Raw genomic sequence first — 26222 nt, 5'->3', positions numbered from 1 at the left:
AAACAGAAGAGCAATCTTAGTTTGAACTCTTGCTCTATCATTAGTTATGGTGCCTTGAGATTGATTCTTCATCTTTATCACTTTTTGAATTTAATCAGCAAATGCTTATGGAGCACCTATGTGTTCTCAGTGCTGAGATCAGTGTTGCATGCTTGGATCCCTAGGATGCAGAGTGGGATTGATTAATGAGTGTTCTAGGAGCCAACACTCATGGGAGACAGTCCACAGTTGCAGGATTCTGCATAGGAAGATTTGGGGCTGCAGTGAAACCATGGTTCCTTGTGCAGTTGTGAAGATGTGAAATATCCCAAGATGGGGTGAGACTGGTGGGCCTTTATATACCCATTTTGACCTGATATAGACCACCCATGGAAGGAGGCAGCATGGTGTATCAGACAATTCTTTCTAATATAATTTATGAGGAACACCAAGTGCTGTCAGCGGGCAATGCAGTGCTCTACAAGTGATGAGCAATGCAGATAGACGTCCTGTGGAGCTTACAAAAAGCCATGGAGATTGGAAGATTAACAGTCACAGACATTGCACTCTCTCTCTCTCTCTCTCTCTCTCTCTCTCTCTCTCTCTCTTTCTCTCTCTCTCTCTCTCACACACACACACACACATACACACACACACTGTAGAGGCAGTACACTTGCTGTCATGAGGAAGGATACCATTCTGGGGATATTTTTAAAAAGGCATTCTTGAGGAACTGATATATTTGATGAGATCTGGAGAAAAACCTGCCTATCAGAGGGCCTGGTTTGAGTCCCAGCTCTGTTTCTGACTAGCTTCTTGCTAATGCACTCCAGAAGTATCTGTGACGGCCATTTTGTTCCTGGCAATTCACGCAGGAATGTGTGAATTCAGACTGGCCTATTTCTGGCCATTACAGGTATTTGTGGAGTGAACTGGAAGATGGGGGATCTGTAATACAAGATGAGTTTCATGGCTATTCTCAATATCTTCAACTCTGGTGTGTCTCTAATATACCACCTGTGCTTTCTCTGAAATACTATACCATTAGCGCTTTCAGTTATCTTTCATGTGGTTTTGAAGAAGGAAAGTGTAATGATACATTGCACTTTGCTATCAAGCTGCCTCCCATCAAGTAGAAAGTACTTTCGCATTCTACTTGGGTGTTTACATTCTACTTGGTATTTCTACATTCTACCTGGGTCTCCCACGTGAGTGCAGGGTCCCAAGACTTTGGGCCATCCTCACCTGCCCTCCCAGGACACAAGCAGGGAGCTGGATGGGAAGCAGGGCCATGGGGATACAAACCTGTGCCCGTATGGGATCCAAGCACATGTCACTAGGCTAGTGCATTGGGCCTGCACACACTTTCTTTTCTTTTTTTTTTTTTTTAAAGATTTTATTATTATTATTGGAAAGCCGGATATACAGAGAGGAGGAGAGACAGAGAGGAAGATCTTCCATCCAATGATTCACTCCCCAAGTGAGCCGCAACGGGCCGGTGCGCGCCAACCCGAAGCCGGGAACCTGGAACCTCTTCCAGGTCTCCCACGCGGGTGCAGGGTCCCAAAGCCTTGGGCCGTCCTCGACTGCTTTCCCAGGCCACAAGCAGGGAGCTGGATGGGAAGTGGAGCTGCTGGGATTAGAACCGGCGCCCATATGGGATCCCGGGGCTTTCAAGGCGAGGACTTTAGCCGCTAGGCCACGCCGCCGGGCCCAGTGCACACACTTTCTTAAGGCATTTTATGTGGAGCTCCTCCAACCTGGTCTCTTCTCAGATAACTTCTCTCCACCCGCCACTGTGTGACACTGTTCTAATCTGCTCACAGTCTTTTTTCGGCTGGGAGAGGCTGCAGTGGGGCTGTATTTCTAACTGGCAAGGTGAAATTGAGCCAGTAGCCATGACCCAGTGAGCACCAGTGACAAGACAGGTGGGGTGTGTTCAAACTCTGGGTACAGGCTCTCCATGTGACACAAATAGTTACCTTCATTTGCAGTTAGAACAGGACACTCAAACGTGAATGGGCTTATTGAGGCTGAGTTTTTAGTTCTTCCTTCTGCATCATAGTAACATTCTGGTGCTATTTTGTTCACGTTGCATCAACTCAACAGAGTTGCTTTTCAGACAGGCCAGGTGGACAGGAAGTCTTCCCACAAGGACTCAGCAGACAGCCTGAACCATAGGCACAGGGCTAACACCACACTTCCAGAGGCTGATTTCTGACACTGCACTTCAACACATTCTGAAGAAAGCAAAATCTGAGCAACTGGAAGCTGCCCTTCGCAACTGTATTCTATTGCCTTTTCCTACTGTTACAGTGTTCCTGGTGCTGTCAAACCCACATGGAGAGAAGAAAGCTCTCTCAACTGTTTCTATTACCCTGGTCTTCACTAGATTATGATAAAAAAAAAAAGAACATCTGAATGAGTTTCAACCTTTTATTCATTTGTTTTAAAGACTTACTTATTTATTTGAAGAAGCAGAATCATGGGGCGGCGGTGAGAGAGAGCTCTTCCATCTGCTGGTTCACCCCTTCAAATGGCCACACTGGCCAGAGCCAGGAGCTTCTGGGTTTATCACAGGGGTAAAGGGTCCTAAAGAGCTGGCTCATCCTCTGCTGCTTTCTCAGGCACATTATCACAGAGCTGAATTAGAAGTGGAGCAGCCAGGACATAAATGGTACCCATGTGGGAAGTCAGCACTGTAGGCTGTAGTTCACCACAGTGTGAGCCTCTATCTTGTCTTTAGCAGGACAGTGTGGTGTTCTTAGAGACAAAGTGATTTGGGTTCCCTGGAATACAACGATTTCTAGGGCCCTATTCACCTGTAACTTTGTGACTTGAGAATGGCATTTTAGTAAAAAGGTGCCAGAGAAGGGTAGAGCTATGTGCATGTCTTTCTGGCAATGAGTATATAACCGAGTCCTAGGTCAGGAATCAAAGCCCTGCAAGTCCAAAGTCCCAGGTGGTGCTCCCTTAACCACTCCAAAGCTTTAGCTGTGCAAGGTGGAAATAAGGTCATGTTGATCCGTTGAAGCAGTATATATCAAAGAGCTTTGAAAATAAAATCATACAGGCAAACCAGGGTTACTTTTACAATAGAAGGAGAACCTCTGAGACTATGTCTCAGGCTCTGGACTTTAGGTCTCTGTTGAAAATATAACTACACACAGAGTCCACCTTTACCTCATGCCATGCAGCAACTGCTGTGGAGTTACCACTTGGTAAAAGTAACAGCAAGACATCAGTAACTCACTGACAGGGGAAGGCATGTTTTAAAAAGTTAACTAAAGAGGGAAAATACTGGAAATAAGGGCTTGATGTGAAAAACATTTTTTGGAAATTCTATTAGTTTTGCAGCACCAAATAATATTAGCAAATAGGACGGTTTTCCAGTAGATTCCAGTGGAGAATTTTCCATGTGGAAGTTATGATGTATCATACTCATCTTTTAGTCCTGCCCCAAGATGATTCTGCAAATCTTAGAAAAATGTCTGAATTTCTAAGGTCAAGTTCTTCCAGTTGCAATGACTAACATTTTTTTCCATCTTTTACTTCTTAGTTAAATTAAAAGAAATGTATTGAAATCCTTTGTGATGTTCTTTAAGCATGGACGATCAAGAAGATATGCAGTCCTATAATATACAAGTCATTGCGTTTTGACTTTATGCCACTATATGCCTACATTTTGCTTGCAAATAAGCTGTTGTAACTCTGTTAGGAAAAGCTACTAATTGTATTTATGAAGTCAAGTCTCCTTCCTAAACTCCCAAGCCAGATAGGCAGGTAAATCCATGTCATGAAAATCGATCTCCTGAAAGCATGAGAGTCACTTGCACTGGCATTTATGCTAACACAGAGTTCTTCTGAGGTTACTGCCAAGAGAGACTCCCATGTAAGTCCCACACCACAGGGACCACCAATCACATCACTGCTCGAGAACCTAACAGAAAACCTCTAGCTTTGGGGAAAACATGTGCATCCCTAGAAATTTCAGAATAGAGTATGTTGAAGAACAACCAGGACCACAAACAAGCTGAGGTTTTTACAAGGTTGCTTTCAATTTCTATCATTTTACTTAAAAGATGTAATAAACTCACTGTCTGGATAAAAATAACAAAGTCCAATATTTGTTTTTTGTTGAAGGAGAAACAACTAATAGAATATGTTCCCTATTATATATACAGATACATTTTATATATGTATATATGCATGTATATATTGTATATCTCATATAAAATATGTACACAAATTACAAATATGCACCTAAAGTATATGTAAATATGTAATAAAAACATATGTCAATATATTTACACATAGTAATTTTCTATATTTCTTGATTTAACAAAGGAAAGTTCAAGGGAAACTGCAGACACAATTGCAAAGTCTGGTAATGTTTTCTTCAGTTTGCTGCAGTGCTGGTCATTAGACATGGGCGACTTGTCTTGCATCTTTTCATGCATGTCTTACTTGTCTGCACAACTAGAAAGTGGGCTCCTGGGAGGAAGTGCCCTGTGGCACAAAGCCCAATGCTTTGTACATAACCCGAGTGCATTAATCATTTATTGACACATGCAATTACAGGAAAGAGACTGGTGAGGTACACTTAAAATGTTTATTCATTGATTTACAAAATGTACAGTATTTACAAAGTCTAGGCATTAATCCCATATTGACATAAATGCTGAGAGGACTCTAAAAATAAATATGTGACACATAGGCTAATATACACGTTGTAGTTCTTCGTACTTAAAGCCGTCACCAATGGTGAGCTTTAATGGAGAGTTTAATGTTGTAGAAAAGTCAGATGGCTGACCAGTCCTGGACCTTGCACATGACTGGTCATTTCCTGGCTCCCCGAGGCTGGGGATGGTGAGTACACTACTTTCCTTCAGCAGAATTAAACACAATCCATTCTGACAGGCACACAGAATGCATACAGCCACATCTGTGTTGTCAGCAGTAACTCCCTGGGTAGTGGATGAATCTGTACCATTGTGGACTTGATCCCTGGACAACAGCCAGGGTGGCTTAGATGTGCTCAATTTCTTGTCTCTCATTCAGATTGCATGCAATACTTGGAAAATGTCAGTGGAACATGACCATGCACAAAAAAGTTACATCTTGATATGTACAGAACCAACTTTCATTGTCTTAAAGCATCTTGAGATGCAAGATCAACTCTCTCCTCTTTCAGCAAGAGGGATGAATAAGGAAGCCATACCTCCACCCCCAAAGAAAAACCATTATCTAGGGACACATGCAAATTGTCTCCTGCAGAAGCAGAACGAAATAAATTCCCAGGATTAGATGGACAAATTCCCATGATGGCAGGCCTGGAAGTTTTCCGAAGAGGGTAATTCCACTTTCCCATCATCTTCAATTCCACCTCACTCCACATAATCTGAGTCCAAAGAAGGTGTTCTGTTTTTGAGCTTCTTTGAGCCTCAGTACCTTCATTAACAAAGGGTAAACACTGGTGCATTCCTTACAGGGTTCTTGTAGGGATTGTATGACCTAACTTATGTAAAGTGCTTAGCATCGTGCCTGGCACATTAGAGGTGCATGATTAATGTTTTGTTTCTTTCCCTCTACCCCAATGATGGATAACATATTGATAAGCCTATCAAACTCTGAATTAAGGCTATTTGATGCAATGTAGATTATTTGTTATTAGAACTACCACTGTAAGTAGATAATGATCCCTGAGGATGGGCAGTGGGGTAGGGGAAGTTGTCTCATTTCATGAGCCAGCGACACTTTTCTTTGTAGGGTGGATACACCCTAACTATAGTGTCTTTTTTTTTGTCAGCCATAAAAAGTTCATTTACCAAGTTTCACACAGACATACCCCACAACCCTCCATGGAAATGAATCAACAAGCATCACTTCCTGATCCCTGTTGGGACAATACCACTGAGGCAACGACGAGCAAAAACTTTGAAGAAAACACATTGCTCTTGCTCATCACATGCTAACTTTTCTCAACACAGATGTCAACTTTATAGATCATTTCCAACAAACATAAGCTCTACCACCACTGAAAAATAATTATGCTAATAATTTGATTGTTTCATTTAAACAATTTTCAGAATATATTTTAGTTTCTAGTTATGTCATACAAAAATAAATAGTTTTAATGATTTACAACAACTAAGAAAAACTGGAACCTGGAGGTACCAAAAATATAGGTAGGGTGGCAAAAAATGTCATCATCTACTTCAAAAGCAGTATCTAAAGAAAGCACAGATTTCCTATGGGGTCTTAATACCTTTTTTTTTTTTCACCTTAGCATATTATGTCTTCATTTGCTGTGTATCTAGAGATAATTTTATGCAAAATCTTCTCCTTAAGGTTATCATGAATTTCAAAAAGAAGGGCTCTCGGGCAAGATTAAATGCAGATGAAGGAAGAGGTGGGCTGAGCCATTCATAGTACCCTTAAAACGCACTAAAGCTAACCTCTAAAGGTTTTCTTTTAATTACAAAGCTCTGGCTTTCTCTGTCCATATGAGCTGTGGCTGAATAGAACCCCACATCCAATGAAAATAATCTCATTTTGCTGTGGAATTCTCTGCACATCATGAATGTAGGAAGAAGTCAGGATCTCAAGCAGCATAGTAGGTGACAAGTCAATCTCCCCAGTTACGTGTAGGGATAAGCACACCCATCTTTTGGCTTTTAATTCCATTAAGTTAGCGAAAATACCTCTCCCACAAGTCCTACCATCACAATGCTTTATGATTGCATTGCAATCTTCCACACAGAGCTGAAAGAATATGATTCCTAGCATTGACAGAAAACATTGGGAGGATTCAATTTCCTACTATTCTTTAAAAAAAAAACTGGTTGGAATCGGCAGGGGGACAGCCAATTTATTTGGGAATCAATGTTTAGAATTCTAAAGCCATAACAGAATTCTGGTTCTGTTTAAGCCATGGATTCTTTACCTTTCTCTCAAAAACACACACAACTGTTTCATTTTCATAAATCTCACTCAGGGTTTTATAAATTATGAGAAGCTGTACATTTTCATAAATTGTATCCCTAATATCTCAGAAGGTCAAGGACCTTCTTTATTGCAGGCAGGTGTTTCAAACCAAGACCTACAGGGCTTGACAGATGTACAGTTGTTTCCTGGAGGGAAAACAAAGAATTTGTGATGTGGGACTCAGCATCCAAACTGGGGGCAGACTGATTCTAACAAGGTCTAGGTTAGACTCAAAATGATCCTACTGAAGTAATGCTTGTTCCTCATGGGAAGTGCCAATGATACCTGGGAATGCTGTGGTCTCCCATGGGTAACTCCTGTCATGGACAGCATTGGAGCATGAGTGTGGATCAACAAGATCCTCAGGGATTGCAACTAAACATGAATGGTGCCACACAGCTGCTATAAAGTGAGTCCTAGCCATACCCACAAGCAGGACACAATCATGGACACACAGTGTGGGTGCCCATTTGTCTGATTTATAGGTGAGGTGGTGGCAAATGTAGCATCAGTTTCATTGCGGGGGAGCGGCAAGTTACAGATATTTCCTTCACAACAGGAAGTGCAGACCTGAAAGAAAGGAAGAGAAAAAAGAAAGATGATGAGAAGGCTGCTTGGGAAGAGGCAGGAGTTTTGAGGATGAAGCCATAGGACAAGGATCCAGTAAAAACTGCCCGCTATCCAGGGTAGTCTCCAATCTCACATTTCTAAGGAATAGGCATATGGATATATTGATGCACCTTTGTGACCTAGAACATCATTAAGTTTGTGACTGTTTTTATTTGTACTTGAAACAAAAGCACATTTTCAATTTGTATGTTTTCCTCCTTAACAAATATTGTACAGATATATGGAAAAAAAAGATAGCAGCTGGAAATGATATAGTCAAATGAAAATATCCCAGGTTAAATTTTAAGGGACGTGGGTTCCAATATTCACCTCCTTCTTCATGACTCATTTATGGTTGTGGCATCTTCCTCTGCTTGGCTTCAGAGACACTGCCCATGAAGGATGGCTTGGGAAGTTGGCTCTTCCTTGATTAAAAAGGCTTGTACTGCCTGCTTGAGGGGCAGGGAAATCCCTCACTCCCTGAATATTCACAGTTAAAGTGGAATGGCAATAACCCACATCAGTTAAAAGTGATTACTGATGTTCATTAGAATGATTTGTAACACTGAAAGGGTTTTCATTTATGCAGTTATTCCTGCTTCATGCCACTCTACCCACCAGATCAAACAAAAGAAAGAAATTCACGGTTGTTGAGAGAATTCATTTCAGTCCATGGCTCCACAAAGGACACACCAGCCCATGTGACATAAACTGGAAGCTCCATAGAGATGCAGAATCCCAATCTTGGTACTTCAACTGTCGCTCCAGACTTAAGGAATGGGCACATCTACTTAAGCCAGACATCGAGTTGACGCATATTTTAGACAGTCATTTTCCTGCAGAGATTTGAGTTTTTGGTTCCAGATTACATGGGCAGGGAAGACGTTCTATTGAGGAGACACTGGAAATCACACATATTTTATTTCTGTCTCTGTCTCTTACCATATGCCATGTCTCTGAGCATATGCCATGCCATCTCCAATTCTCTGTTCTTTTTGGTAAAGAAGCCACAGGAATTCTGAAAGCCAAGCCAAGTTCAGCTGGTTGGAGGAGTCAGAGAAATATCCTTACAAACAAGGACAAGTAGGCAGATTGTTTAATTTTTCGTATATTTGAGAAGTGGCATGAGAATTGGATGTTCACATGAAGACAAAGAATCCCTTACATTGACAGTGCTATTGCAGAGAATTTAAAGGAGTTGTGAGAAGACACTAAGCCAAGGCCAAGGTCTCATATGTTAAGATCACACGTGGAGCCAGCTCTCTGATCAAGCAAGAGAACAGGGTGTTCTTGTCTCCAACTCTGAGTCAGACTGCCTATCTTTGATTCTTTATATTCTTCAAAGCTGTCCCAAAGTACATTGAACTTCTGAATCCAAGCACTAGCTAAGGTTTAAAGGGAACAAATCCACAAGGATATGACTTTCTTGTCACTTATCAAGTGATTTTGGAGCCATTTTCTCCAAACTAGCATGCAAATAAAGACATGAGCACTCACTTCAGAAAAGCTACCAAAGCCAAACTGACTTGGCTCTCTGCAGACAAAAGGACTGCTGGTGCACCCGCAATGCTTTATGTGATAGACATAAATACTGGCAACTTCACTGTTTCCTTCTGAGTGAGGAAAGGTTTAGAACAATTTCCAACAACCTTTTGCAATGTTTGCACAAAGCATAGTGATTGTCCTGTAAATACGCATTTCTTAGAACAATAGAAAAGGAAGCTTCTTTTCACTAATGTATAGACAGTGAAAAGCTGTTCAACTTGGGCCCTAAAGCCCTGTCCTTAGTGTTGGGAGATAGCTGAAGTGGAGAAGAGCTGACTATGCCGACCCGTTACAGGCAGCGTGACCCAGACCTTGTGGCCTTCATGCTCGGAGTCTCTGCAGCCAGTGGACAAGCACTCTTCCAGCGACACGCAGCGCTTGGTGACAGACACACTGTTCCCCGTGACTTCCATCGTGTGCTGAGTGTAGCAGTATCGGGTCTCTGTTAAGAGAAAGAACGTGTTTTAATGATAGCGATACATGGCTTAAAAAGAGAACAACCCACGAATGAAAAGACATAACAGTCCAGGTGTCTGCCTCAGCAGTGATACCCGGTCCCAAAGCTCTCCCCATGGTAGATTCACTCTGCCAGAGTAGGAGGATGGTCTTCTAGGAGGGTCTCTCTGCTGGTGACAATCCCCATAAAAGCAAGACCAGGGGCATCAGGTTTTGCCTCATTCACAATTTTTGGGAGGGATCATTTAGTAGTTAAGAGTCATCACAACTTTCATGAAGATGGAAGGGTAAAGAAGTTTAAAGGACTGAATGTTAAAAGAAGATGGCAGGTGAGAATGGTCCTGACGGGGAAAAAAAAAAAAAAACTATAGCAAAAACAGTCGTGTGTGTGTGTGTGTGTGTGTGTGTGTGTGTAACTCAGGTAAGACAGTGTGATGAAAAATGGATTCGTTCTATCTGGAGACAAAACCTGTCCAAAAGACAAGTGCTCGCCTAAGCACACAGCCAGATGCCAGGATGCATCACGGAAGATGACTACTCCGACACAGAGAATGTTCCAAAGTGAGGGAGCGTTGTCCTCACAACGAGGTTTCTGCCTTTCCAAGAACAGTAGGCAGAGGCCAGCATGCCAGGTACGACCAGGTCCCTCTAGGTCTTCTGAATATGAAAACCTGAGATCTCCTTCCAAATCCTGTAGGGAATGGTTTTACTGGTGATTTTAAAACCAAACAGAAATGTTTGGGTCAGTGTAATTCTTTAAGGTCCCCAGGCAACATTCAGCTTCCTAATCCTGGGGTTTAGGAGAAGGCTCCTCTCCACTTCCACAGTAAAAAAGATGAATAGTTCTTGAGCTATGTCACAGAGCTGTTTTTCATGCATAACTTGGATGCAACTTTGCATGCTTTATACATTCGTGGTATTTAGTTGCTAATATGGAATTATGACCTTCTATCATATTATTTATTAGGCAATAAAAATCCTTCCCCTACCCTTACCAGATTCTGTCATGACTTTGGCAGCTTTTAGCCAAGATGCTATGAATATCTGAAGAAGACAGCTTAGGAATCCCATGCCCTGAGAAAGAGCATGGGCAGGTCACACAGACGCATCTGGGGAGTGGTGGACATGGAGGGCATAGTGGTCTTCTGGACACGCCTGCTGAACAGCACCCCCACATTGCTCTGGGCCTTCTAAGAGGTAGCAGCATCGCCCCAGGTGCAGGCTCGTGGCACAGATCCGCCCGCAGCACTCTTCCCCCACACTGCTCTTCCTCCACATGCTGCTGCTTGGACCCCAGTGCAGGACAGCCCCAGCTTGCTCAGGATCTTTCCAGGTGAGGTAAAGCACATAAAAATCCTTGAGGGCTTTACACTGATTCTCCCCAAGCCCAGGAATAGTTAAAATTAGAGAAATAATTTTTCTTTTTTTCTCAATGATGAGGAGGGGGCAGTGTCTTCAGGTAATACTTTCCCTTCAAGCCTTTGGCAAGTGCTGACAACCAGAGGACAGTGGCCAGGGAGATCGTCCAAATCTTCTGAGCAGGACTAGCTCCCTTCTCTGGTAACAGAATGGACAGCCATCAGAGGTCTATCTTTCCCACCCTCACCCCAACTTCAAATGCTCTAGAAAGCAATAATATCAGGAATGTTCTTATCTGTTGTCTCCTCTTCACACAATGAGGAGTGGCTGCCAGAGGTTTTTATTGCTCCAAATGTAAATCTGAGCAGATAAGATCACACCCTTATGGAATAAGTAAATCACCACATGGCTTCAGGTTTGAAAATTAGGTTTGTTCCCTCAACTAGTGAATTATCTCACTTTAAGTAAGCCTTAAAATAACAGTTGGTGAACTTAATACGACTGCTCTTTGTTCATATTTTTTCCTGTCTTTAGCAAACTCATTAATTTATTAATAGGGATCTCATTCCATGGAACAAATTACAGGTAACAATGAATGGAAATATCTTTTCAAAAAATATGCAAAACTCTGGTACCTAATGAGTCAACTCTTGCTGTTTTGGGGGGAGGGGGAAAAGAGATCAGAGCAGTTGAGTAAGAACTCTTTCCTTTCCTCTACAAAACAAAGACATGGTGAGAATACCACTCTCACTTTCAGTAGTTGAATCCTCAGCTCTGAAACCTCAATCCTCCCCAAGCATCCTTTCTACTTCTTATCCATTGAAAGCCCCAGGTGAGCTGGGCAATGTTCACATGTAGAAAAGTCCTGTGATGAAATAAGTTTTAGAAATGCTCAGGTAAAGTTGAGCAGATTTCTTTACTGGGCAGTTTCTGAGAGCCTCGGACACGTATTGTGATCTTGCAATCTCCAAGGGCAGGTTGGAGCAGGCAGGCAGAATTCTCCAAGCAGAACTCAGTGGACCACATGTGGCTTATCACTGGGCTGCGGCAGTGATAAAAACCAAATTTCTGCCACAGAGCCTTGCTCTCACTGCATCTTGAATAATTCTTGGGTTAGTAATGAGGTTATATGAGAATCAGGCCTGTTGATAACTTCACACTAAAAGGATTTCAAAGGCCTTTATCTGAAAGATAAAAGAGATTTTAATTTCTACCAGGTTAGTTTCAGCCTCTAAAATCTCATATTCTCCAACGGTATGGTATTCCCAGAGGTTGTGAAACAAAGTCTTTTACTGTGGAGACTCACAGGCATTCAACTAGAACCAGAAATGGGAAAGACTTTAATCAGCTACAGAGAGACACAAAATATAATTTTCATGAAACACGCATACACAGTCTATAACCTGGTTCTGAAATTTTAAAATGTTCCAAAGGCAAAATGAGAAAATTTCATTTACTTGGCAATATCCCATTTGCAGTAGCAGAATATTGTATTTAAACAAAATATTCATAAAGAAGATTTGAATTAAAATGTAATATTAAAATGTTTAAAGAGATAGAAAAGCTAACCAATCTATTCTGATATTGAATACATGTATCAAATTACACACTGTGCCCCATAAATATGTGCAATTAAAATAGTAATAAAAATAAATATTTAAAAACACTTATTTACATATTCATTTGGTGGGCAAAGTGACAGAGTAACAGAGACAGAGACAGATGTTCCATCTGCTGGTTCACTTCTCAAATGACCGCAGTGACCAGAGTTGGCCAGGGCTAACTCCATCCAGGTCTCCCATGTGAGTGAAAGGGACCCAGGCATTTGAGTTATTTCTTATTCCTGCCCAGGTGTATTACCAGGGAACCAGCTCATAAACAAAGTAGCCAGGATTTGAACCCACACTCCAGTATAGGACACTGGAGTTGCAGCAGCATTTTAACAGCCTGTACTAAATGTCAGCCCCCCAAACAAATGTTTTAGAAACAAGTGAGACATTACAATGACTAACTCAGTGTTGGCTTGTAATCTAAGAATGAAGATACTCACCTTCCACATAGTCATTGGGTTCAATACTCAGCTCTGATTCCTGAATCTGTCTTTCTCTCAATGCAGACTTTGGGAGGTTGGCAATGATGGTTCTGGTCATCTGATCCCTGTCATCTATGTATGAATCTTAGATTGCATTCTTGGCTCCCACCTCTGGTGTCTTCGTAGTCCTAGCCATTGCAGGCATTTGGGGGAGAATCACTAGATTTTTCTCTCTCTGCTTCACCCCTTCTCTCCCTCACAAATAACAATTAAAATAAAAAGGAGCTGAAAATGCCTGACACTCAGGTAAAACAGCTTTCTCAAAAATCAATTATTCTCTGAAGCTTCACTATTCCTGATTCTTTATAAAAAATGTACAATTAACTTGCTACTAGACAAAAATGCTTCAGATGCAAGAAAATCAAAGGGAGGAAAGCATGTGTAATAATAATACTACCAACCACACTAGCAAATAAAGGGCTAGCGGCACCTGTCTGAGCACTCCCTGACTTTCAGAGACTCAGCTCTCCTATCTACTACATGACTGCCAGACAACGACCATTCCTTTAGTTGTTCATGAACTCAACCTTTCTCCATGTTTGAACTCGCAGCATATCTTTGCAGCTATGGACTCAACTGTGTCTAATCTCTTCCAAGGGATTTCATAACCTGGACTTTAAAATTGTATCTTTCTTTAGGTCCTCTCCTATGCATCTGATCTCTTCTCTTTCCTATTCTTTCCCTGCCCTGGATGTGGATATTCTCCCATGCTCCATTCTTGAACCTTGTCCCATTCAAGCAACCTCGTGGAACCTTGGAAGCATCACCTCACTGTCATGTGTCATGCCCTGCGCACTATCTTCCTCTCATTTTCCTCTCCTCACATGTGCCTGGCTCAGGAAGCAGCCTGCTGAGACATGGTGACTTCATCTCCCACCTGGGTCTTGCACTATAAACTGTGCTGTCAGCCCAGACTTTGGTACCTAACCTGGGTACCTAACATCTGAAATATCCCCATCATGCATCTAGTCTTCTCTATGCTATTCTTCATTTCTTCAACTCAAGACCTCATCTTTCCTGGGTTTCTTGTCTCTGATCCCTCTTCTTTCTAATGCAGATATTGGACACCATCACCTACAAGAGCAGTCGTAAAATGTTCATGAAGATTCACATTATGAAAAATACCATTATAAATGTCCAAAAAGATGCACCAAAATAACTTAATTTCATTTTCCACAAACTTAGCAGCTCTTTCCTACTGATAAAACAAAAGGTCATGCCACAATTCATCTATGGAAACATAAATGACAGCAGATTTTCTAAGAATCTTGATTATTTATCATTAGGTTGATTTGATCTGACAGAGCAGATGGTAAGCCATTGGTCTCTCTCTCTCTCTCTGCTTCTGAAGGTGTGTATCAAGAGAATACTCTGCTTTCCTTGGCTACTCACAGATTACATTACAACTCCAAGCTTGACTTTGGAAACAGCATTTATGACTCAGGGCTCCTTGATCAAAGCCCCACGAGGGGTGGGTGTAGTGGCAACAGAGTTAGACTGCTGATTGTGTCAATCACATCTCCTATCACAGGGCTGTTTTAAATATCAGCTATTCTGCTTCTGAGCCAGCTTCTTGTTCATGTATCTATGGAAGCAGAAAATGATTCAAGTGCTTGGACCCCTGCCACCCTCATGAGAAACCTGGATGGAGTTCTGCGTCCTTGGCTTTAGCGTTTCCCGGTCCTAAATGTTGGGATCTTTAGGAGCGTGAACCAGCAAATAGAAAACCTGTCTGTCTCTTCCTCCTGTTCATCTCTGCTCCCCTTGGTTGTTCTTTCAATTGAAAACAACCACTCTGTAAAGAAGACAGAGCAGTTCACTAAAGCATTCTATATGCTCTGAGACATCACATTAAATCTTTTTGTCTCTTCTTCAAAACCAAAACTTTGGTGAGTCAGCTGGGTCTGAGGACTATTAACTTTTTTACAAACTGCCCAACCTGTTTTCATTATTAAAAATTGTATCTTTTGAGATAATCCTAGATTCACATGCATTTTCAAGAGCTAATACAGAGATCCCCATACACCCTTAAGGCAGTTTCCCCCAACGGTGACATCCTGCAAAAGTGTAGAGCAAAACCACCAGCAGGATATTGACATCACTATGTGGCTATTGCAAAGAGCTCATGGAAAAACATAATTAACTTTGGGCCAAAATAATTTTGGAATCCATACAGAATTTCCTCCTAATACACATTTCCATGAAGTTTTTTTTTTTTTTTGAAGACTCCTCATATGCTCAAGTTGTAGAATATTTACATGGCCTAAAGGATCACTATAGTCACATCCTCTTCCCTTCTGTGTCCACTCATTCCTTAACCTCTGGCATCCACTAATCTTTACTTCCTTTCTACAGCTTTGCCATTTTGAAAACTTAATACAAATGAAACCACATACTAAGTAATCATTTTTGATTGGTCATATTGACTCAGTCTAATTCATTGGAGAACCATCTGGATTATTCTATGTACCAACAGTTTAATTTTTATTGCTGAGCAATATTCCACGGCATTGATGTACCAAAGTGTAGTAGACATCAGTGCAATTTTCACAAAGAACACCCACTTTGGAAACGTATTTGCTATGATCTACTTAAACAAGAAAGCATGCATGTAAATGTTATGAATCAGAAATTCCACCCTTGAATATTCAGGAGAGCATCAAAAAATTTATGAACACATATATCATAAGAAAACTATTCATAGATCTCAAATTTTTCTTTCACCAAAACAAACATATCATTTAATTACATTTTCCCAGGAACCTTTTGAAGTCATGTTCAATCCTTTAAATATCCAGCAGACATGATAAATCTGATAATGCTCAGGATTTTTCTATATGAACAAACACTGCCACATATATAATGGCTCATTATTGGTGGAATGAATAAATAAATAAAGATGACATATATTCACATAAAAATGAGAGTGAATGGTCTACAAGCTGATTAAACTGTGAATAAATTTCACATAACACTGAGTGGAAGTTAGACACTCTAGAGCACAACCTGTATGATTCCACTTATGTACAAAGGCCAAAAAAGAGACAAGATAAATCCTCCCTACTGGAAATCACGATGGTAACCACATTGGTTTGCTTGGGATGCACAGAAAGTTATCAGACTGACAGATCCTAACAAAAATGTTTGGATAGTTCTGGATGCCGGAGTCTGGAATCAAACCACTTAAAAAACATGTTCTCAGAAGAACATGGGCATCTTCTGAGGCCTCTTTCCTTGGTTTGAGTAGGTACATTTCTTTGTATCTTCCTGTGGCCTGCCCCCTGGGTCTGTCTGTGTTCAAGCCACCTCTATAAGGACAGTCAGACTGAATTAGTACTTACTCCAATGACATCACTTCATTTTAATTACCTCTTTAGAAATTTAACCCCAAGCACCATCACATTGTGAGGTTCTAGAAGTTAGGACTTTAACACATGAACTTGAAGAGACATGACTCAGTATCTAAGAGTGGTCCTTTGTGGTGGGAAGTTACTGAAAACAGACAGGAGGGGGGCATTGTTGAGCTGGTGGACATTGCTAATTTTTTTCAGCTGGGAACTGTTTATGTAGTATGTTCAGATTGCAAAAATCCAACTCAGCTGTCCACTCATCTGTATATTTGCTATTTCTCAAATTTAAAAGTTCAGTGGAATTGAAAGAAAAAAGAATCCAAAATAAAAGAAAACAGAAAGTGATGGACTAGAAACTGGGCTGTTGATAAGCTGGATTAATGGTCACTACATATTCACTGGCATGCAGGCATCAGATTCTTTAGGCTTTCTGGCTCCTATCAATGGTTCTCCATGGATTCCTTACAAAGATGAGTTTTCCTCTCCTGTCCAATATAAGAAATCCCTCATGGTAGAAATTAAAGATCAACAAATGCTCTTCAATTTCATTGAGTCATTATTGATTGCCTTTATCCAGCAGTCAATACCTCTTGAGGCAGCTGTCCAACAGACACTTTCTATTTTGTTTGTTCCAAAACAACTGTCATGCTTCTAAAGGAAAAGTGACACCCTCACATGAGGAAACTGTTTTCACACAAATCAGTGAAATTCAGATCAATGTGCTCATTACCAGTTAACAGTTAAAGACAGGATGTGGGAGGATATAAGGATTATGAGGAGAATTCAAGTTCTACAGAAAATACTGGGAAAAGAAAACCAACATGGAAGAGGATCAAGGGATGCTTCTTGTCTGAAGCAACCACATTAATAGACAGTAAGTGGACATAGACACTGTACATAGGAGTGAAGTTAGATGTCTTGGTGCACAAGCGTATCTTACAGAATACAACAGAACTTTCATTTAAAAATTGTGAGAAAGTACTAAGGGAGAATTTGTGAATTATAATATTACCTGAGATGAACTGGGTTGTATTGCCAGTAAAAAAGACAACAGGAAATTAAAACAGTGAATCTAATGAAAACAACACAAATCTGTGTATAAAGCTTAGGTGAGAGCTAAGTAGGAAAGTTTATTGAGTTGAATCCAATGTTCTATACCCGGTTCTCCTTCAAAGCATTTGTTGATTTAAAAGTGGCACAGGTCGAGAGGCTGAGAAATGATGCAGAAAGCCCTGCTACACGGCAGAGAAGTCAGACAGAGCATTTGTCAATCTCGTGGGGATTCAGAGCAGAAACAGGAATTCAAAACCAGCAGGGCAGCCAGCAGCTGGAAGGTCCAGAGAAGTGAGACTGATTCTGACAGTATCGGGACAGGGTTCCAGCGTGGCAGTAACTTACCTTTAGTAGTGTAAAATGCATGTCTAGCTTCTATTGCTTCTGTCAATATTAAGTAACAATTGTGCGACAGTTGCTACTTGCATGCACCATGAGTATAGTTGGTACATTCAGTAGTGTATAGTAGAATCAACAAATACACTGTGCGTGACAAGCAATTCCACTGCTGGGATTGACACTGAAGAATACATAGAACCATGTATTGAAAACATGTATTAGAATGCTTGTCATATTAAAAAACTGGAAACAATCTAGCTGCTCAAAATAGTGGAAAGCTTCCATTTTGGTGTATGTACGTGCTGATCTACTGCACAGCTCTGGAGAGAATGCTTTTCATAACTTGCAAAAAAAAAATTGGGTGAACTGCACATTTATAATGTTGCTTGAGAACACAGAATTCCTTGCATCTGGTTGCAGTTTTAGAAGGCTGACTGAATGCTGTCAGAATAGTACCACCTTTATGAAACCAGAGTGTAAGGATTGTGGACCCCAGGAGACACTTGGGGTTCTATTGTTTCACATGGGTGCAGGACACACAAAATGTTTACTTTGTGGAAGTCCACAAGTTGTGCCTTAAGATTGTTAAGTTCCGGGCCCGGCGGCATGGCCTAGCGGCTAAAGTCCTCGCCTTCAACGCCCCGGGATCCCATGTGGGCGCCGGTTCTAGTCCCGGCAGCTCCACTTCCCATCCAGCTCCCTGCTTGTGGCCTGGGAAAGCAGTAGAGGACGGCCCAGTGCATTGGGACACTGCACCCGTGTGGGAGACCTGGAAGAGGTTCCTGGTTCCCGGCATCGGATTGGCACGTACCGGCCCGTTGCGGCTCACTTGGGGAGTGAATCATCGGACGGAAGATCTTCCTCTCTGTCTCTCCTCCTCTCTCTGTATATCTGACTTTGTAATAAAAATAAATCTTTAAAAAAAAAAAAAATTGTTAAGTTCCCAGGATGTATGGTAAACTTTAAAACCACTTAAAAAAAATAAAGCCCAAGACTTCCACCTAGTAGTATGGCAGTAACATGACAAACCAGATAACCTGTTAATCATGACATGATGTAGCAGCACAAACTGGCAAATAAGATACTACCAGTCCCTTATACTCTGTGAAAGGAGCAATTCTTGGGTCCAACACTGGATCAGGTATGGATTTCTCTAGTCTGGGACTCAGGTGAGTGGACATTAAAAAATAAACAGTGGCAAGACTTTGCGTCTTCATGGTACTTAGAGCTAAAGTCTTGAAGGTCTATAACCTAAGTGTAAAATCACCTAAAAGAGATAAATCAAAAGGTTGTCTCAGCCAGGTTTTGTCCACAATTATTTTTAAAAAATAAAGAATAAAGAAGTTTTTCCTGAAAGTGTGTGACATGGGCATGACGTTAGCTGCTCTTGGGATTGTATTGATGTTTCCTGCTTGTGTCAGGAATCCTCAGACAATCCTGCTGGAAAGAGCCATCAAGGGACATATCTAGGCTTGTCTTCACTTTCATAGAAAAAGCGCTGAGCAGCACAGAAGCTGGAACCGAAAGACTACGTGTCCTCTCTCTCAATGCTTTCTTCTGATTCTATGTCAGTCATAATCTCAAGTGAAGGTTTTGCCTTGGAGGAAAGCATCTGTGTTTCATAATTAAGAAAGAACATAATATCCTGGGCTTAGGTGTTCTCCACAAAACACGCCTCTTTAAAAGTTGTAAAGTTTCTGATTTGACATTTAGTTCCATATGCTCAAGAAACATTTATACAATCCCATTCTCAGGGGGTTTTTCAACCTGTAGCACAGAGAAAAGTTCCAGTCAAAATCACATGGCTTGGTCCATGGTCGCAATGAAGCAACCGTGACTGGTTAAGATCTGTACTACTGTAACAATGTGGAGGAATTCAATGTGGGGGGAGGGTTTGGGGGAATCCCACAGCCTATGAAACTGTGCCATAAAATGAAATAAATGTAGTTTAAAAAAAATCACATGACTTGGGACCTGCGGCACTCAATTCATGTTTGACCTCACCAGTTCCTGCAGCTAGCCCCTCATAGAATATGATTTTCTCATTCAAGGAAATTGAGCAGATTTACAATGAGCATTTGATGAAATTAACATTATTGAAAAGAAACCGCACAGGGACAAAACACTGAATGGAGTTTCAGCAAGTGAAGCAAAAAGGGATGGTTGAGCAAGGCATCTTAAATGATTACTTCCAGGGAGGGAGAATGGTGCCAAGAGTCTGTGTACACCACAGGCAAAAACAAACGTCATGGAGAAGGAAGGACTTACTAGCACTTTCTAAAGAGAGGAACAGAGCAGAAGCTGATGCCCCATTGTCACAGGAATGAGTTCAACCAGGGCAGGGCTTTCTTGACACTTTTTCAATCAAATAGTGGTTCACAAGACTATGGAGTCCATAAGGATCAGCCACTAAGATATACCATAGCATTCTCTTTCTACATTCATGAGACTGAACAGACCTTTCAAAAATTTTTTAACTTCAGCTGGTCCCTAAGCAATCTGATATGAGAGTTTATCCCATATAGATCAGATAAAATGCTTACACATATTTTTTTTCACTTTCAATCAATTCTTTTCACATCATGTAACTCAAGCAAAGCCCTCAGTTTCTTGAATGAAGATACTCAAGACTTCAAGTCCTAGTCTCCCAACCAACTTCCCCTAGCTTAAATCACTGACCCCAGCTGACCCTACAAGATTCTAATCACCAGACTCACAAGGCCATTTTGATGACCAGTGCTATCTTGAAGGGTTTGCTTACAAGAATTCTATATCTGGGGCAGAAGGAACCACTTGCCTGTGGCCCCCCCATGTACTAAAGCACACTTGGCCATCATAGATACTCCTTCGAGAATATAGTTTTGGTCACCAACCAGGAACTCAGACATGAGATGAACATGCATTCAGACCAGATAACCACTATCATCATCATTATCAGCTGGGTGCAGGCCAACATGCAGCTGTTCTAGCCTTTGTTCCTCTTATTCCTGACTTCCCCTTTCTTGTAGCCTCCTTAAAAACTCCCAAACGCTCTCCTTCAGCAGGGAGCAGTTCTTGAGATTCAGAAGTCTGCTACCACCTCATCTGTTGACAAATCAAAATTTCTCTTTCCTTGAACATCAAACCTTGTCCTCATTTTGACCTGACTAGATACAGACCAACCTTTTGATAACATGATGAATAAAATCAAGCTAAATGGGTCACAAAAATAAACACAAAATCACGACTATCTCAGAAAATCAGGATGCCTTCCTATCATAGCTTCTGAGCTGCCCACTAAAACTGTTCCAATTAATGATAAACAGAATAAGCAAATCTGAGGTTACTGGATGGATTTTTATGCTAACATAATAATAAAGTCACAGCATAGTCCATTGTTAGAAAAACCTGCAGGAAGACCAGAGGGAAGAACAAAAAATTCTTGGGAAATAAAAAATGTGGAGCAGGTGGCTATATATAGCATGTTCTGAAGTTATAGCTTACAGTTCCCACCCACTACCTGTTGCTCAGGGTCTCAAAAAAAACCAACTTGATTCCATCATTTGGCTCTGAGTATTCTCTAATGCAAACAGGTCAGTAATCCCAGGTCAGGTGTCGCCCCATCCCGATTGTACCTGAGGGCTCCTTGCTCCATGCCTTTGTTCTTAGTGGCATCCTGAAAAGGGTGCTTTTCTCGATGTCCTAAATCCATTCCCAGTATTCAGAATAGTGATGATGGATGGTGGTGAAGGATAATTAGAATAAACTTATCAAAAATAAAACAAAAAAAAAATACTGTGGACTTCCAAGTGGGTAAGGCAACTAGAGAGGCTCAAGTCAACCAAGGCTACTCACGCTGTGAAAACACCCTTCTGTCTGATCCATGGAGTTAGCCTGACATTTTGACAAACTTAAACTGCAACTCAGCAAATACCTGCTGCAAGCTATAAGAGGAATAAATGTGCAGCCACTGTAAGAAAATTATCCACCTCCTCATTATCTGAATAACTAAGAATCCACTACTAAGAATGTAGTAGATTTGATAACAAGCCTATAACTATTACCAAATAGCCTTTTTTTTGGTTTTTAATGTACTGATAACCATGACACACATGTGTCTTATTTAGTCTGACTCAATGCATTTACCAGCCCTATAAGAAAAGTACAAGATCTATAACCAATAGGATCTTGTGAAGCAACCAATACACACAGTTTCAGACTGAGGCACTTTGGCTTTGGGAAGAAACTCTTCGATCTTCTAAAGAGCAAACAAGCAAGTAAGTAAGCAAATCTACTTCCAGTTGCAAGGCTTCCATCTTCCTCAGCACACAAAGCTTTCCTTAGCCACTCATGCCACAGTTAGCCCTTATCCCCTTCAATTCCCACAGCACTTATACCAAATGCTTACACCAAGAGGTCCATTTGACCCTCACATTTGTCCTGTTGTCTTTGACAGTGATCTGTTCAGATCCTACCTCCTTGACTAAACTGCCTAAGCCTTGAAAGGAGAAACCAGATTCCTATCTCTCACTATATAATCCTCCAAGGGCCTGACACAGTTGCTCTGTGTCTTGAACTTCAATGCTTGCCTTTCTCTTGATCCCTATACATTTAAAGACACACAGAGGAAAATGGAGGGTGTGAAGAGGAAAAAGGATAAGTGTGTAAAAGACCATTCTGGAATACTTTTAGGACTCTGTACTTTGCAAGGTTAGGTTTTTGGCCTCAAAAAAAAGCATCAAGGTTGAATTTATTTTCCTTGAATGGCATCCAGCAGAGGGCTTCCAATCACTTGCTTCTTCTTTGTGACAGGAATAGACTTGTCCAAGCACACTTCAACAAGTTCATGGAAAATATGTGTGTTGTTTTCATTTCATGCTTCTCATGAACTTTCTGAAGTGCGCTCGTATCATTAGACATAGACTGGGCCTCTGTGGAGTATATCCCAGCACCCACAGCCCTCCTTTGCTTGGCATCATCTTAGCTAACACATCTCAGAGCTAAGTCATTGCCAAAACAAGTATAGTCACATTCTGTCGTGGACTGAGCAGGCTCCATCCCTCCAAGAGTCTATGTACAAATGTGTACATATGTACAAAACGTTGGGGCCTTTAAGTGGTGGTGAAGTTATGTTGGCAGATCTCTCAGGAATGGAACTAGGGCCCTTATCAAAACCATTGAAGGAGTGGGCTCATTCTCTTCTTCTGCCCTCTGTGTTCTATGTGAGGCACCAACAAAGTGTCATCTTAGATACAGAGAGATAAAGTCCCCCTTATGTAATGAGCCTGATGGCCTCTTGATCTCAAACATCCCAGATTCCAAAACTGTGAGAAATTTATTTTAAGGGTTTATGAATCACTGAGTCTAGGCGCAAATTTAGACGCTTCCTGTACACTAGTTCTGACCTGTGGCAAGAGTTTCAAAAGCTAATAGGCCAGTAGGAATCAGGTTACTGGAGACATAAATGGATTGTATTGCTTTTGTCTAGAGCCACTGCTGACAATAATTCCCAAACTTGGCTGCACATGATAACCACCTGGGGAGCTTTATAAACTACTTCTGCTTAGCCATACCCCATGCCAGTTAAATATGAATCTTTGAGCATGAACCTAGGCTCCAGTGGTTTCAAAATCTACCAGGTGATTTCAATGTGCAGCTACGCTTGAGAAGCAAGTGTTCAGTTGGGTGCATCTGGAATGTAAGCTTTCATCCTGTAAGTGCCATCTTAGGAAACAATGCTTTGGAAAGGAACTGTCACATCAGTAGGCAACCTGAACAGGATTTTACTCTAATTAGCACGGTGGTTGGTGCCTAAGCCACTTCAGTGTGTCTCCATTTTTTCTCTGCTCTGTGATCCTTGGGACTCCATTAACAGCTCCACCTAAAATTGAAACCAGAGCAATCTAGAAATGGCAACACCACACTTTCCTGTGAAGTGGGTAGAGGGGTCCCCAGTGCTTCTTGCCTTCAAGTGCTCATTGTAATCACCTAGGATATTATAAAACAGAAAAGCAAGACCTTGATTGCTGAGATGCTTGTTTTCAAGGCATGCAGAGCTGTGGTTCTTGATCGGTAGTCTCCAGACCTGCAGCCTCTGCATTGTCTGGGAATGTTGTACAAGTGCAAATCCTTTGGGCCCATCTCAGAGCCACTTGGGGAACTAAGGAGTGGGGTGGCAGCAGACATCTGTTTAATAAGCCTTCCAGGAAAGGCAAATCACACTGAAACTGGAGAACCACTGACCTTAGCACTGTTTTTCTGTGACTCTGAAACATCTCACAGTGCTTCCACTGGTCCAACTCCCATGTTGAGATTCTGGCGTAAACTGTCCAGGCTTGCATGCCTGATATCTACCTTTTCATTGTGGTATCTATGTTTCTTAGTTCAACAGTGCACCATTCCTTGGGCTAAGGATGGAAGCTCTGGCCTCACTGTGGGAAGTGCTGAATTTGTTGTTGGTGTGACCATTTGAACAACAGAATTCCATTAGCAGCAAGGCACACTACCATGCATTCAAAAGTGCCCTGTCCTCATCTAGCCCCAGCAAAAGAAGCAAATTTTCACCAAAATAAAACAGCCAATTATCAGTGACTCTGCAGCTAAATATACCCATCCTTTTTATTCCATAGGATAAAAGAGATTTGAATTTGATGGTTCTTCATTTTAAAATGGACCTTTGGGTCAAAACTTCTTGCTTCAATCACGCTTCTATCTCATCCTTCAAAGAGAACTTAATAGTTTAAAAAAGTTCGGGGTTTTCATTTGTGCAATGATGACATTTAGAATTCTAGCTTTCAGGCTGTACCAGGATAGAAGTCTCCAGCAAAATATGCAATAAGTGGAATCTTTATATGAGTATTGATTCATTCTTTACATGAAAGAGGCTACTATGTAGCAACTAATCCTTCAAAGGATGGTAAACAGGCAGCCATTCTCTTTCTGATCTACATTTGGCTGGGCCTAGGGGGAAGCAGCACTTACCTCCTATAGAGCTCCAAAGATATTTCATGAGAAAAGGGGCAATCCTATGGGTCAGTTTATGCCTCTGAGAGTCTTTGATGATAAATTATTAGTGTGATAAAAGAAAAAGTTCTACTAGTAGCCTTAGAGAAGAAGAGCAGCTAAGATTGCAAGCATGCACCCAGGTCTACAGGGCTGTTCCCTTGTGGCTAGCTCCAGGACACTAATCTGACGGAGAGCTTACCTCGAGGGCAATAGATGTCCGGCGCCCATCGGTTGCATTCATAATTGTCGGCTGCCTTTTCACAGGTGAAACATTTAAATCCTCCAGGATATGGTGTGGCTACAAAGGGGATCAAGAGAAAAGACTTTTTCAGACTGAACACAGAAACCCATAGACATTTTCAGGCTTTTAAAAGTATTCTCAGGAGAACCCGTCAGTTTCTAAACGACAACAGCAAAACTAACCATTCAGCATCTACACAACAGAACAATTTCATCCTTAGGTGTTCCTCCTCTAAAAGAGAAACACCTGTCTTTATTGCAAAATCTGTATTCAAATGCCCACAGCAACATTAGTTCCATGGGCACAAACCTAAAGACCAGCCAAATGTCCTTCAGGAGGGAGTGGTTGCACAGTGACACAGCCGCATTACGGAATTCCAGTCATCAAGGGAAAGGATTGGACTATTCATATACTCAACAACTCAGATACATTTCCAGATAATTGTTCTGAATGAAAGAGTCAATCCCACAAGTTTATATACCAAATGATATTATGCACATAAAGAAAAACAAAAAAAAAACATTTTGCCAAGGGTTAGGTATGACTCTGCGTGTGTGTGTGTGTGTGTGTGTGTGTGGAGGGGTGCTGGAAGGGAAGGTGGGAGATGAGGGGGTATATAATTCTAGCAGGTTCCTGTTTTTGCTCCCAACTCTCCCTGCCCTCTGCAGTGACTGTCCACCGGGTTCTTCTATTCTTCATTCAAGTGTGAAGGTGCCACAGGTGCATCACACACTGGAGGGCGCCCAGCACTCCCGGGCCCTTTGCCAGCGGACAGACAAGGATCAACAGAAGTCTCTGTCCAGCTCACCAACGTGCTTTTAATTGCTTCTTTGCTCTAAACATTTGCTTGTTTTACTATTTAGAGTTCTGCTTTCCATAAACAAGCTTTGGCTTTTTTTTAATTTGTGAAATTACCTGGCCTATTTGAAAGCTGCAGACACTCAAACACTTCATCTACAGAAACCAACTGCTCTCCTTGCAGATGGCTGAGCCTGCATTATCCCACTGGTGGAAATAATCATCTCAGGGTAAATTGCTTTGCCCACATGGAACCAATTAAGTATGTTATCTAAAATAAATGAAGGAGGAGGCAGCAGCTTAAGGCCAGAATTATGGGCCAGATATAACTTTGATTTTCACCTTGCCCACAATAGCTGCTCATCCATGTACTTGCTTAGAATACATCACATAGCTCACTCTGACAAAATACAATATGATCAACAGTCCT

The 26222-nt window shown here is 41.4% G+C and overlaps 1 protein-coding gene across 1 annotated transcript in view; it reads right to left on the bottom strand.

Moving 5' to 3' along the window:
• Positions 1–7114: 7114 nt before the first annotated feature.
• LYPD6 (LY6/PLAUR domain containing 6) overlaps positions 7115–26222 on the bottom strand; it is a 114918-nt gene continuing 95810 nt past the window's right edge. Inside the window, exons 3-5 of the mRNA XM_058664201.1 lie at positions 24953–25051; positions 9432–9562; positions 7115–7536 (exon numbers count right to left, since the gene is read on the bottom strand). Coding sequence (XP_058520184.1) covers positions 7369–7536; positions 9432–9562; positions 24953–25051 — 398 coding nt within the window. The 3' untranslated portion in view covers positions 7115–7368. The remainder of the gene's footprint in view (positions 7537–9431; positions 9563–24952; positions 25052–26222) is intronic.

The sequence above is a fragment of the Ochotona princeps genome, chromosome 5 (assembly GCF_030435755.1).
Source record: "Ochotona princeps isolate mOchPri1 chromosome 5, mOchPri1.hap1, whole genome shotgun sequence".
Taxonomy (NCBI): domain Eukaryota; kingdom Metazoa; phylum Chordata; class Mammalia; order Lagomorpha; family Ochotonidae; genus Ochotona; species Ochotona princeps.
Note: the sequence above shows the minus strand (reverse complement) of the source record. Positions and strands in the feature narration are given on the sequence as shown.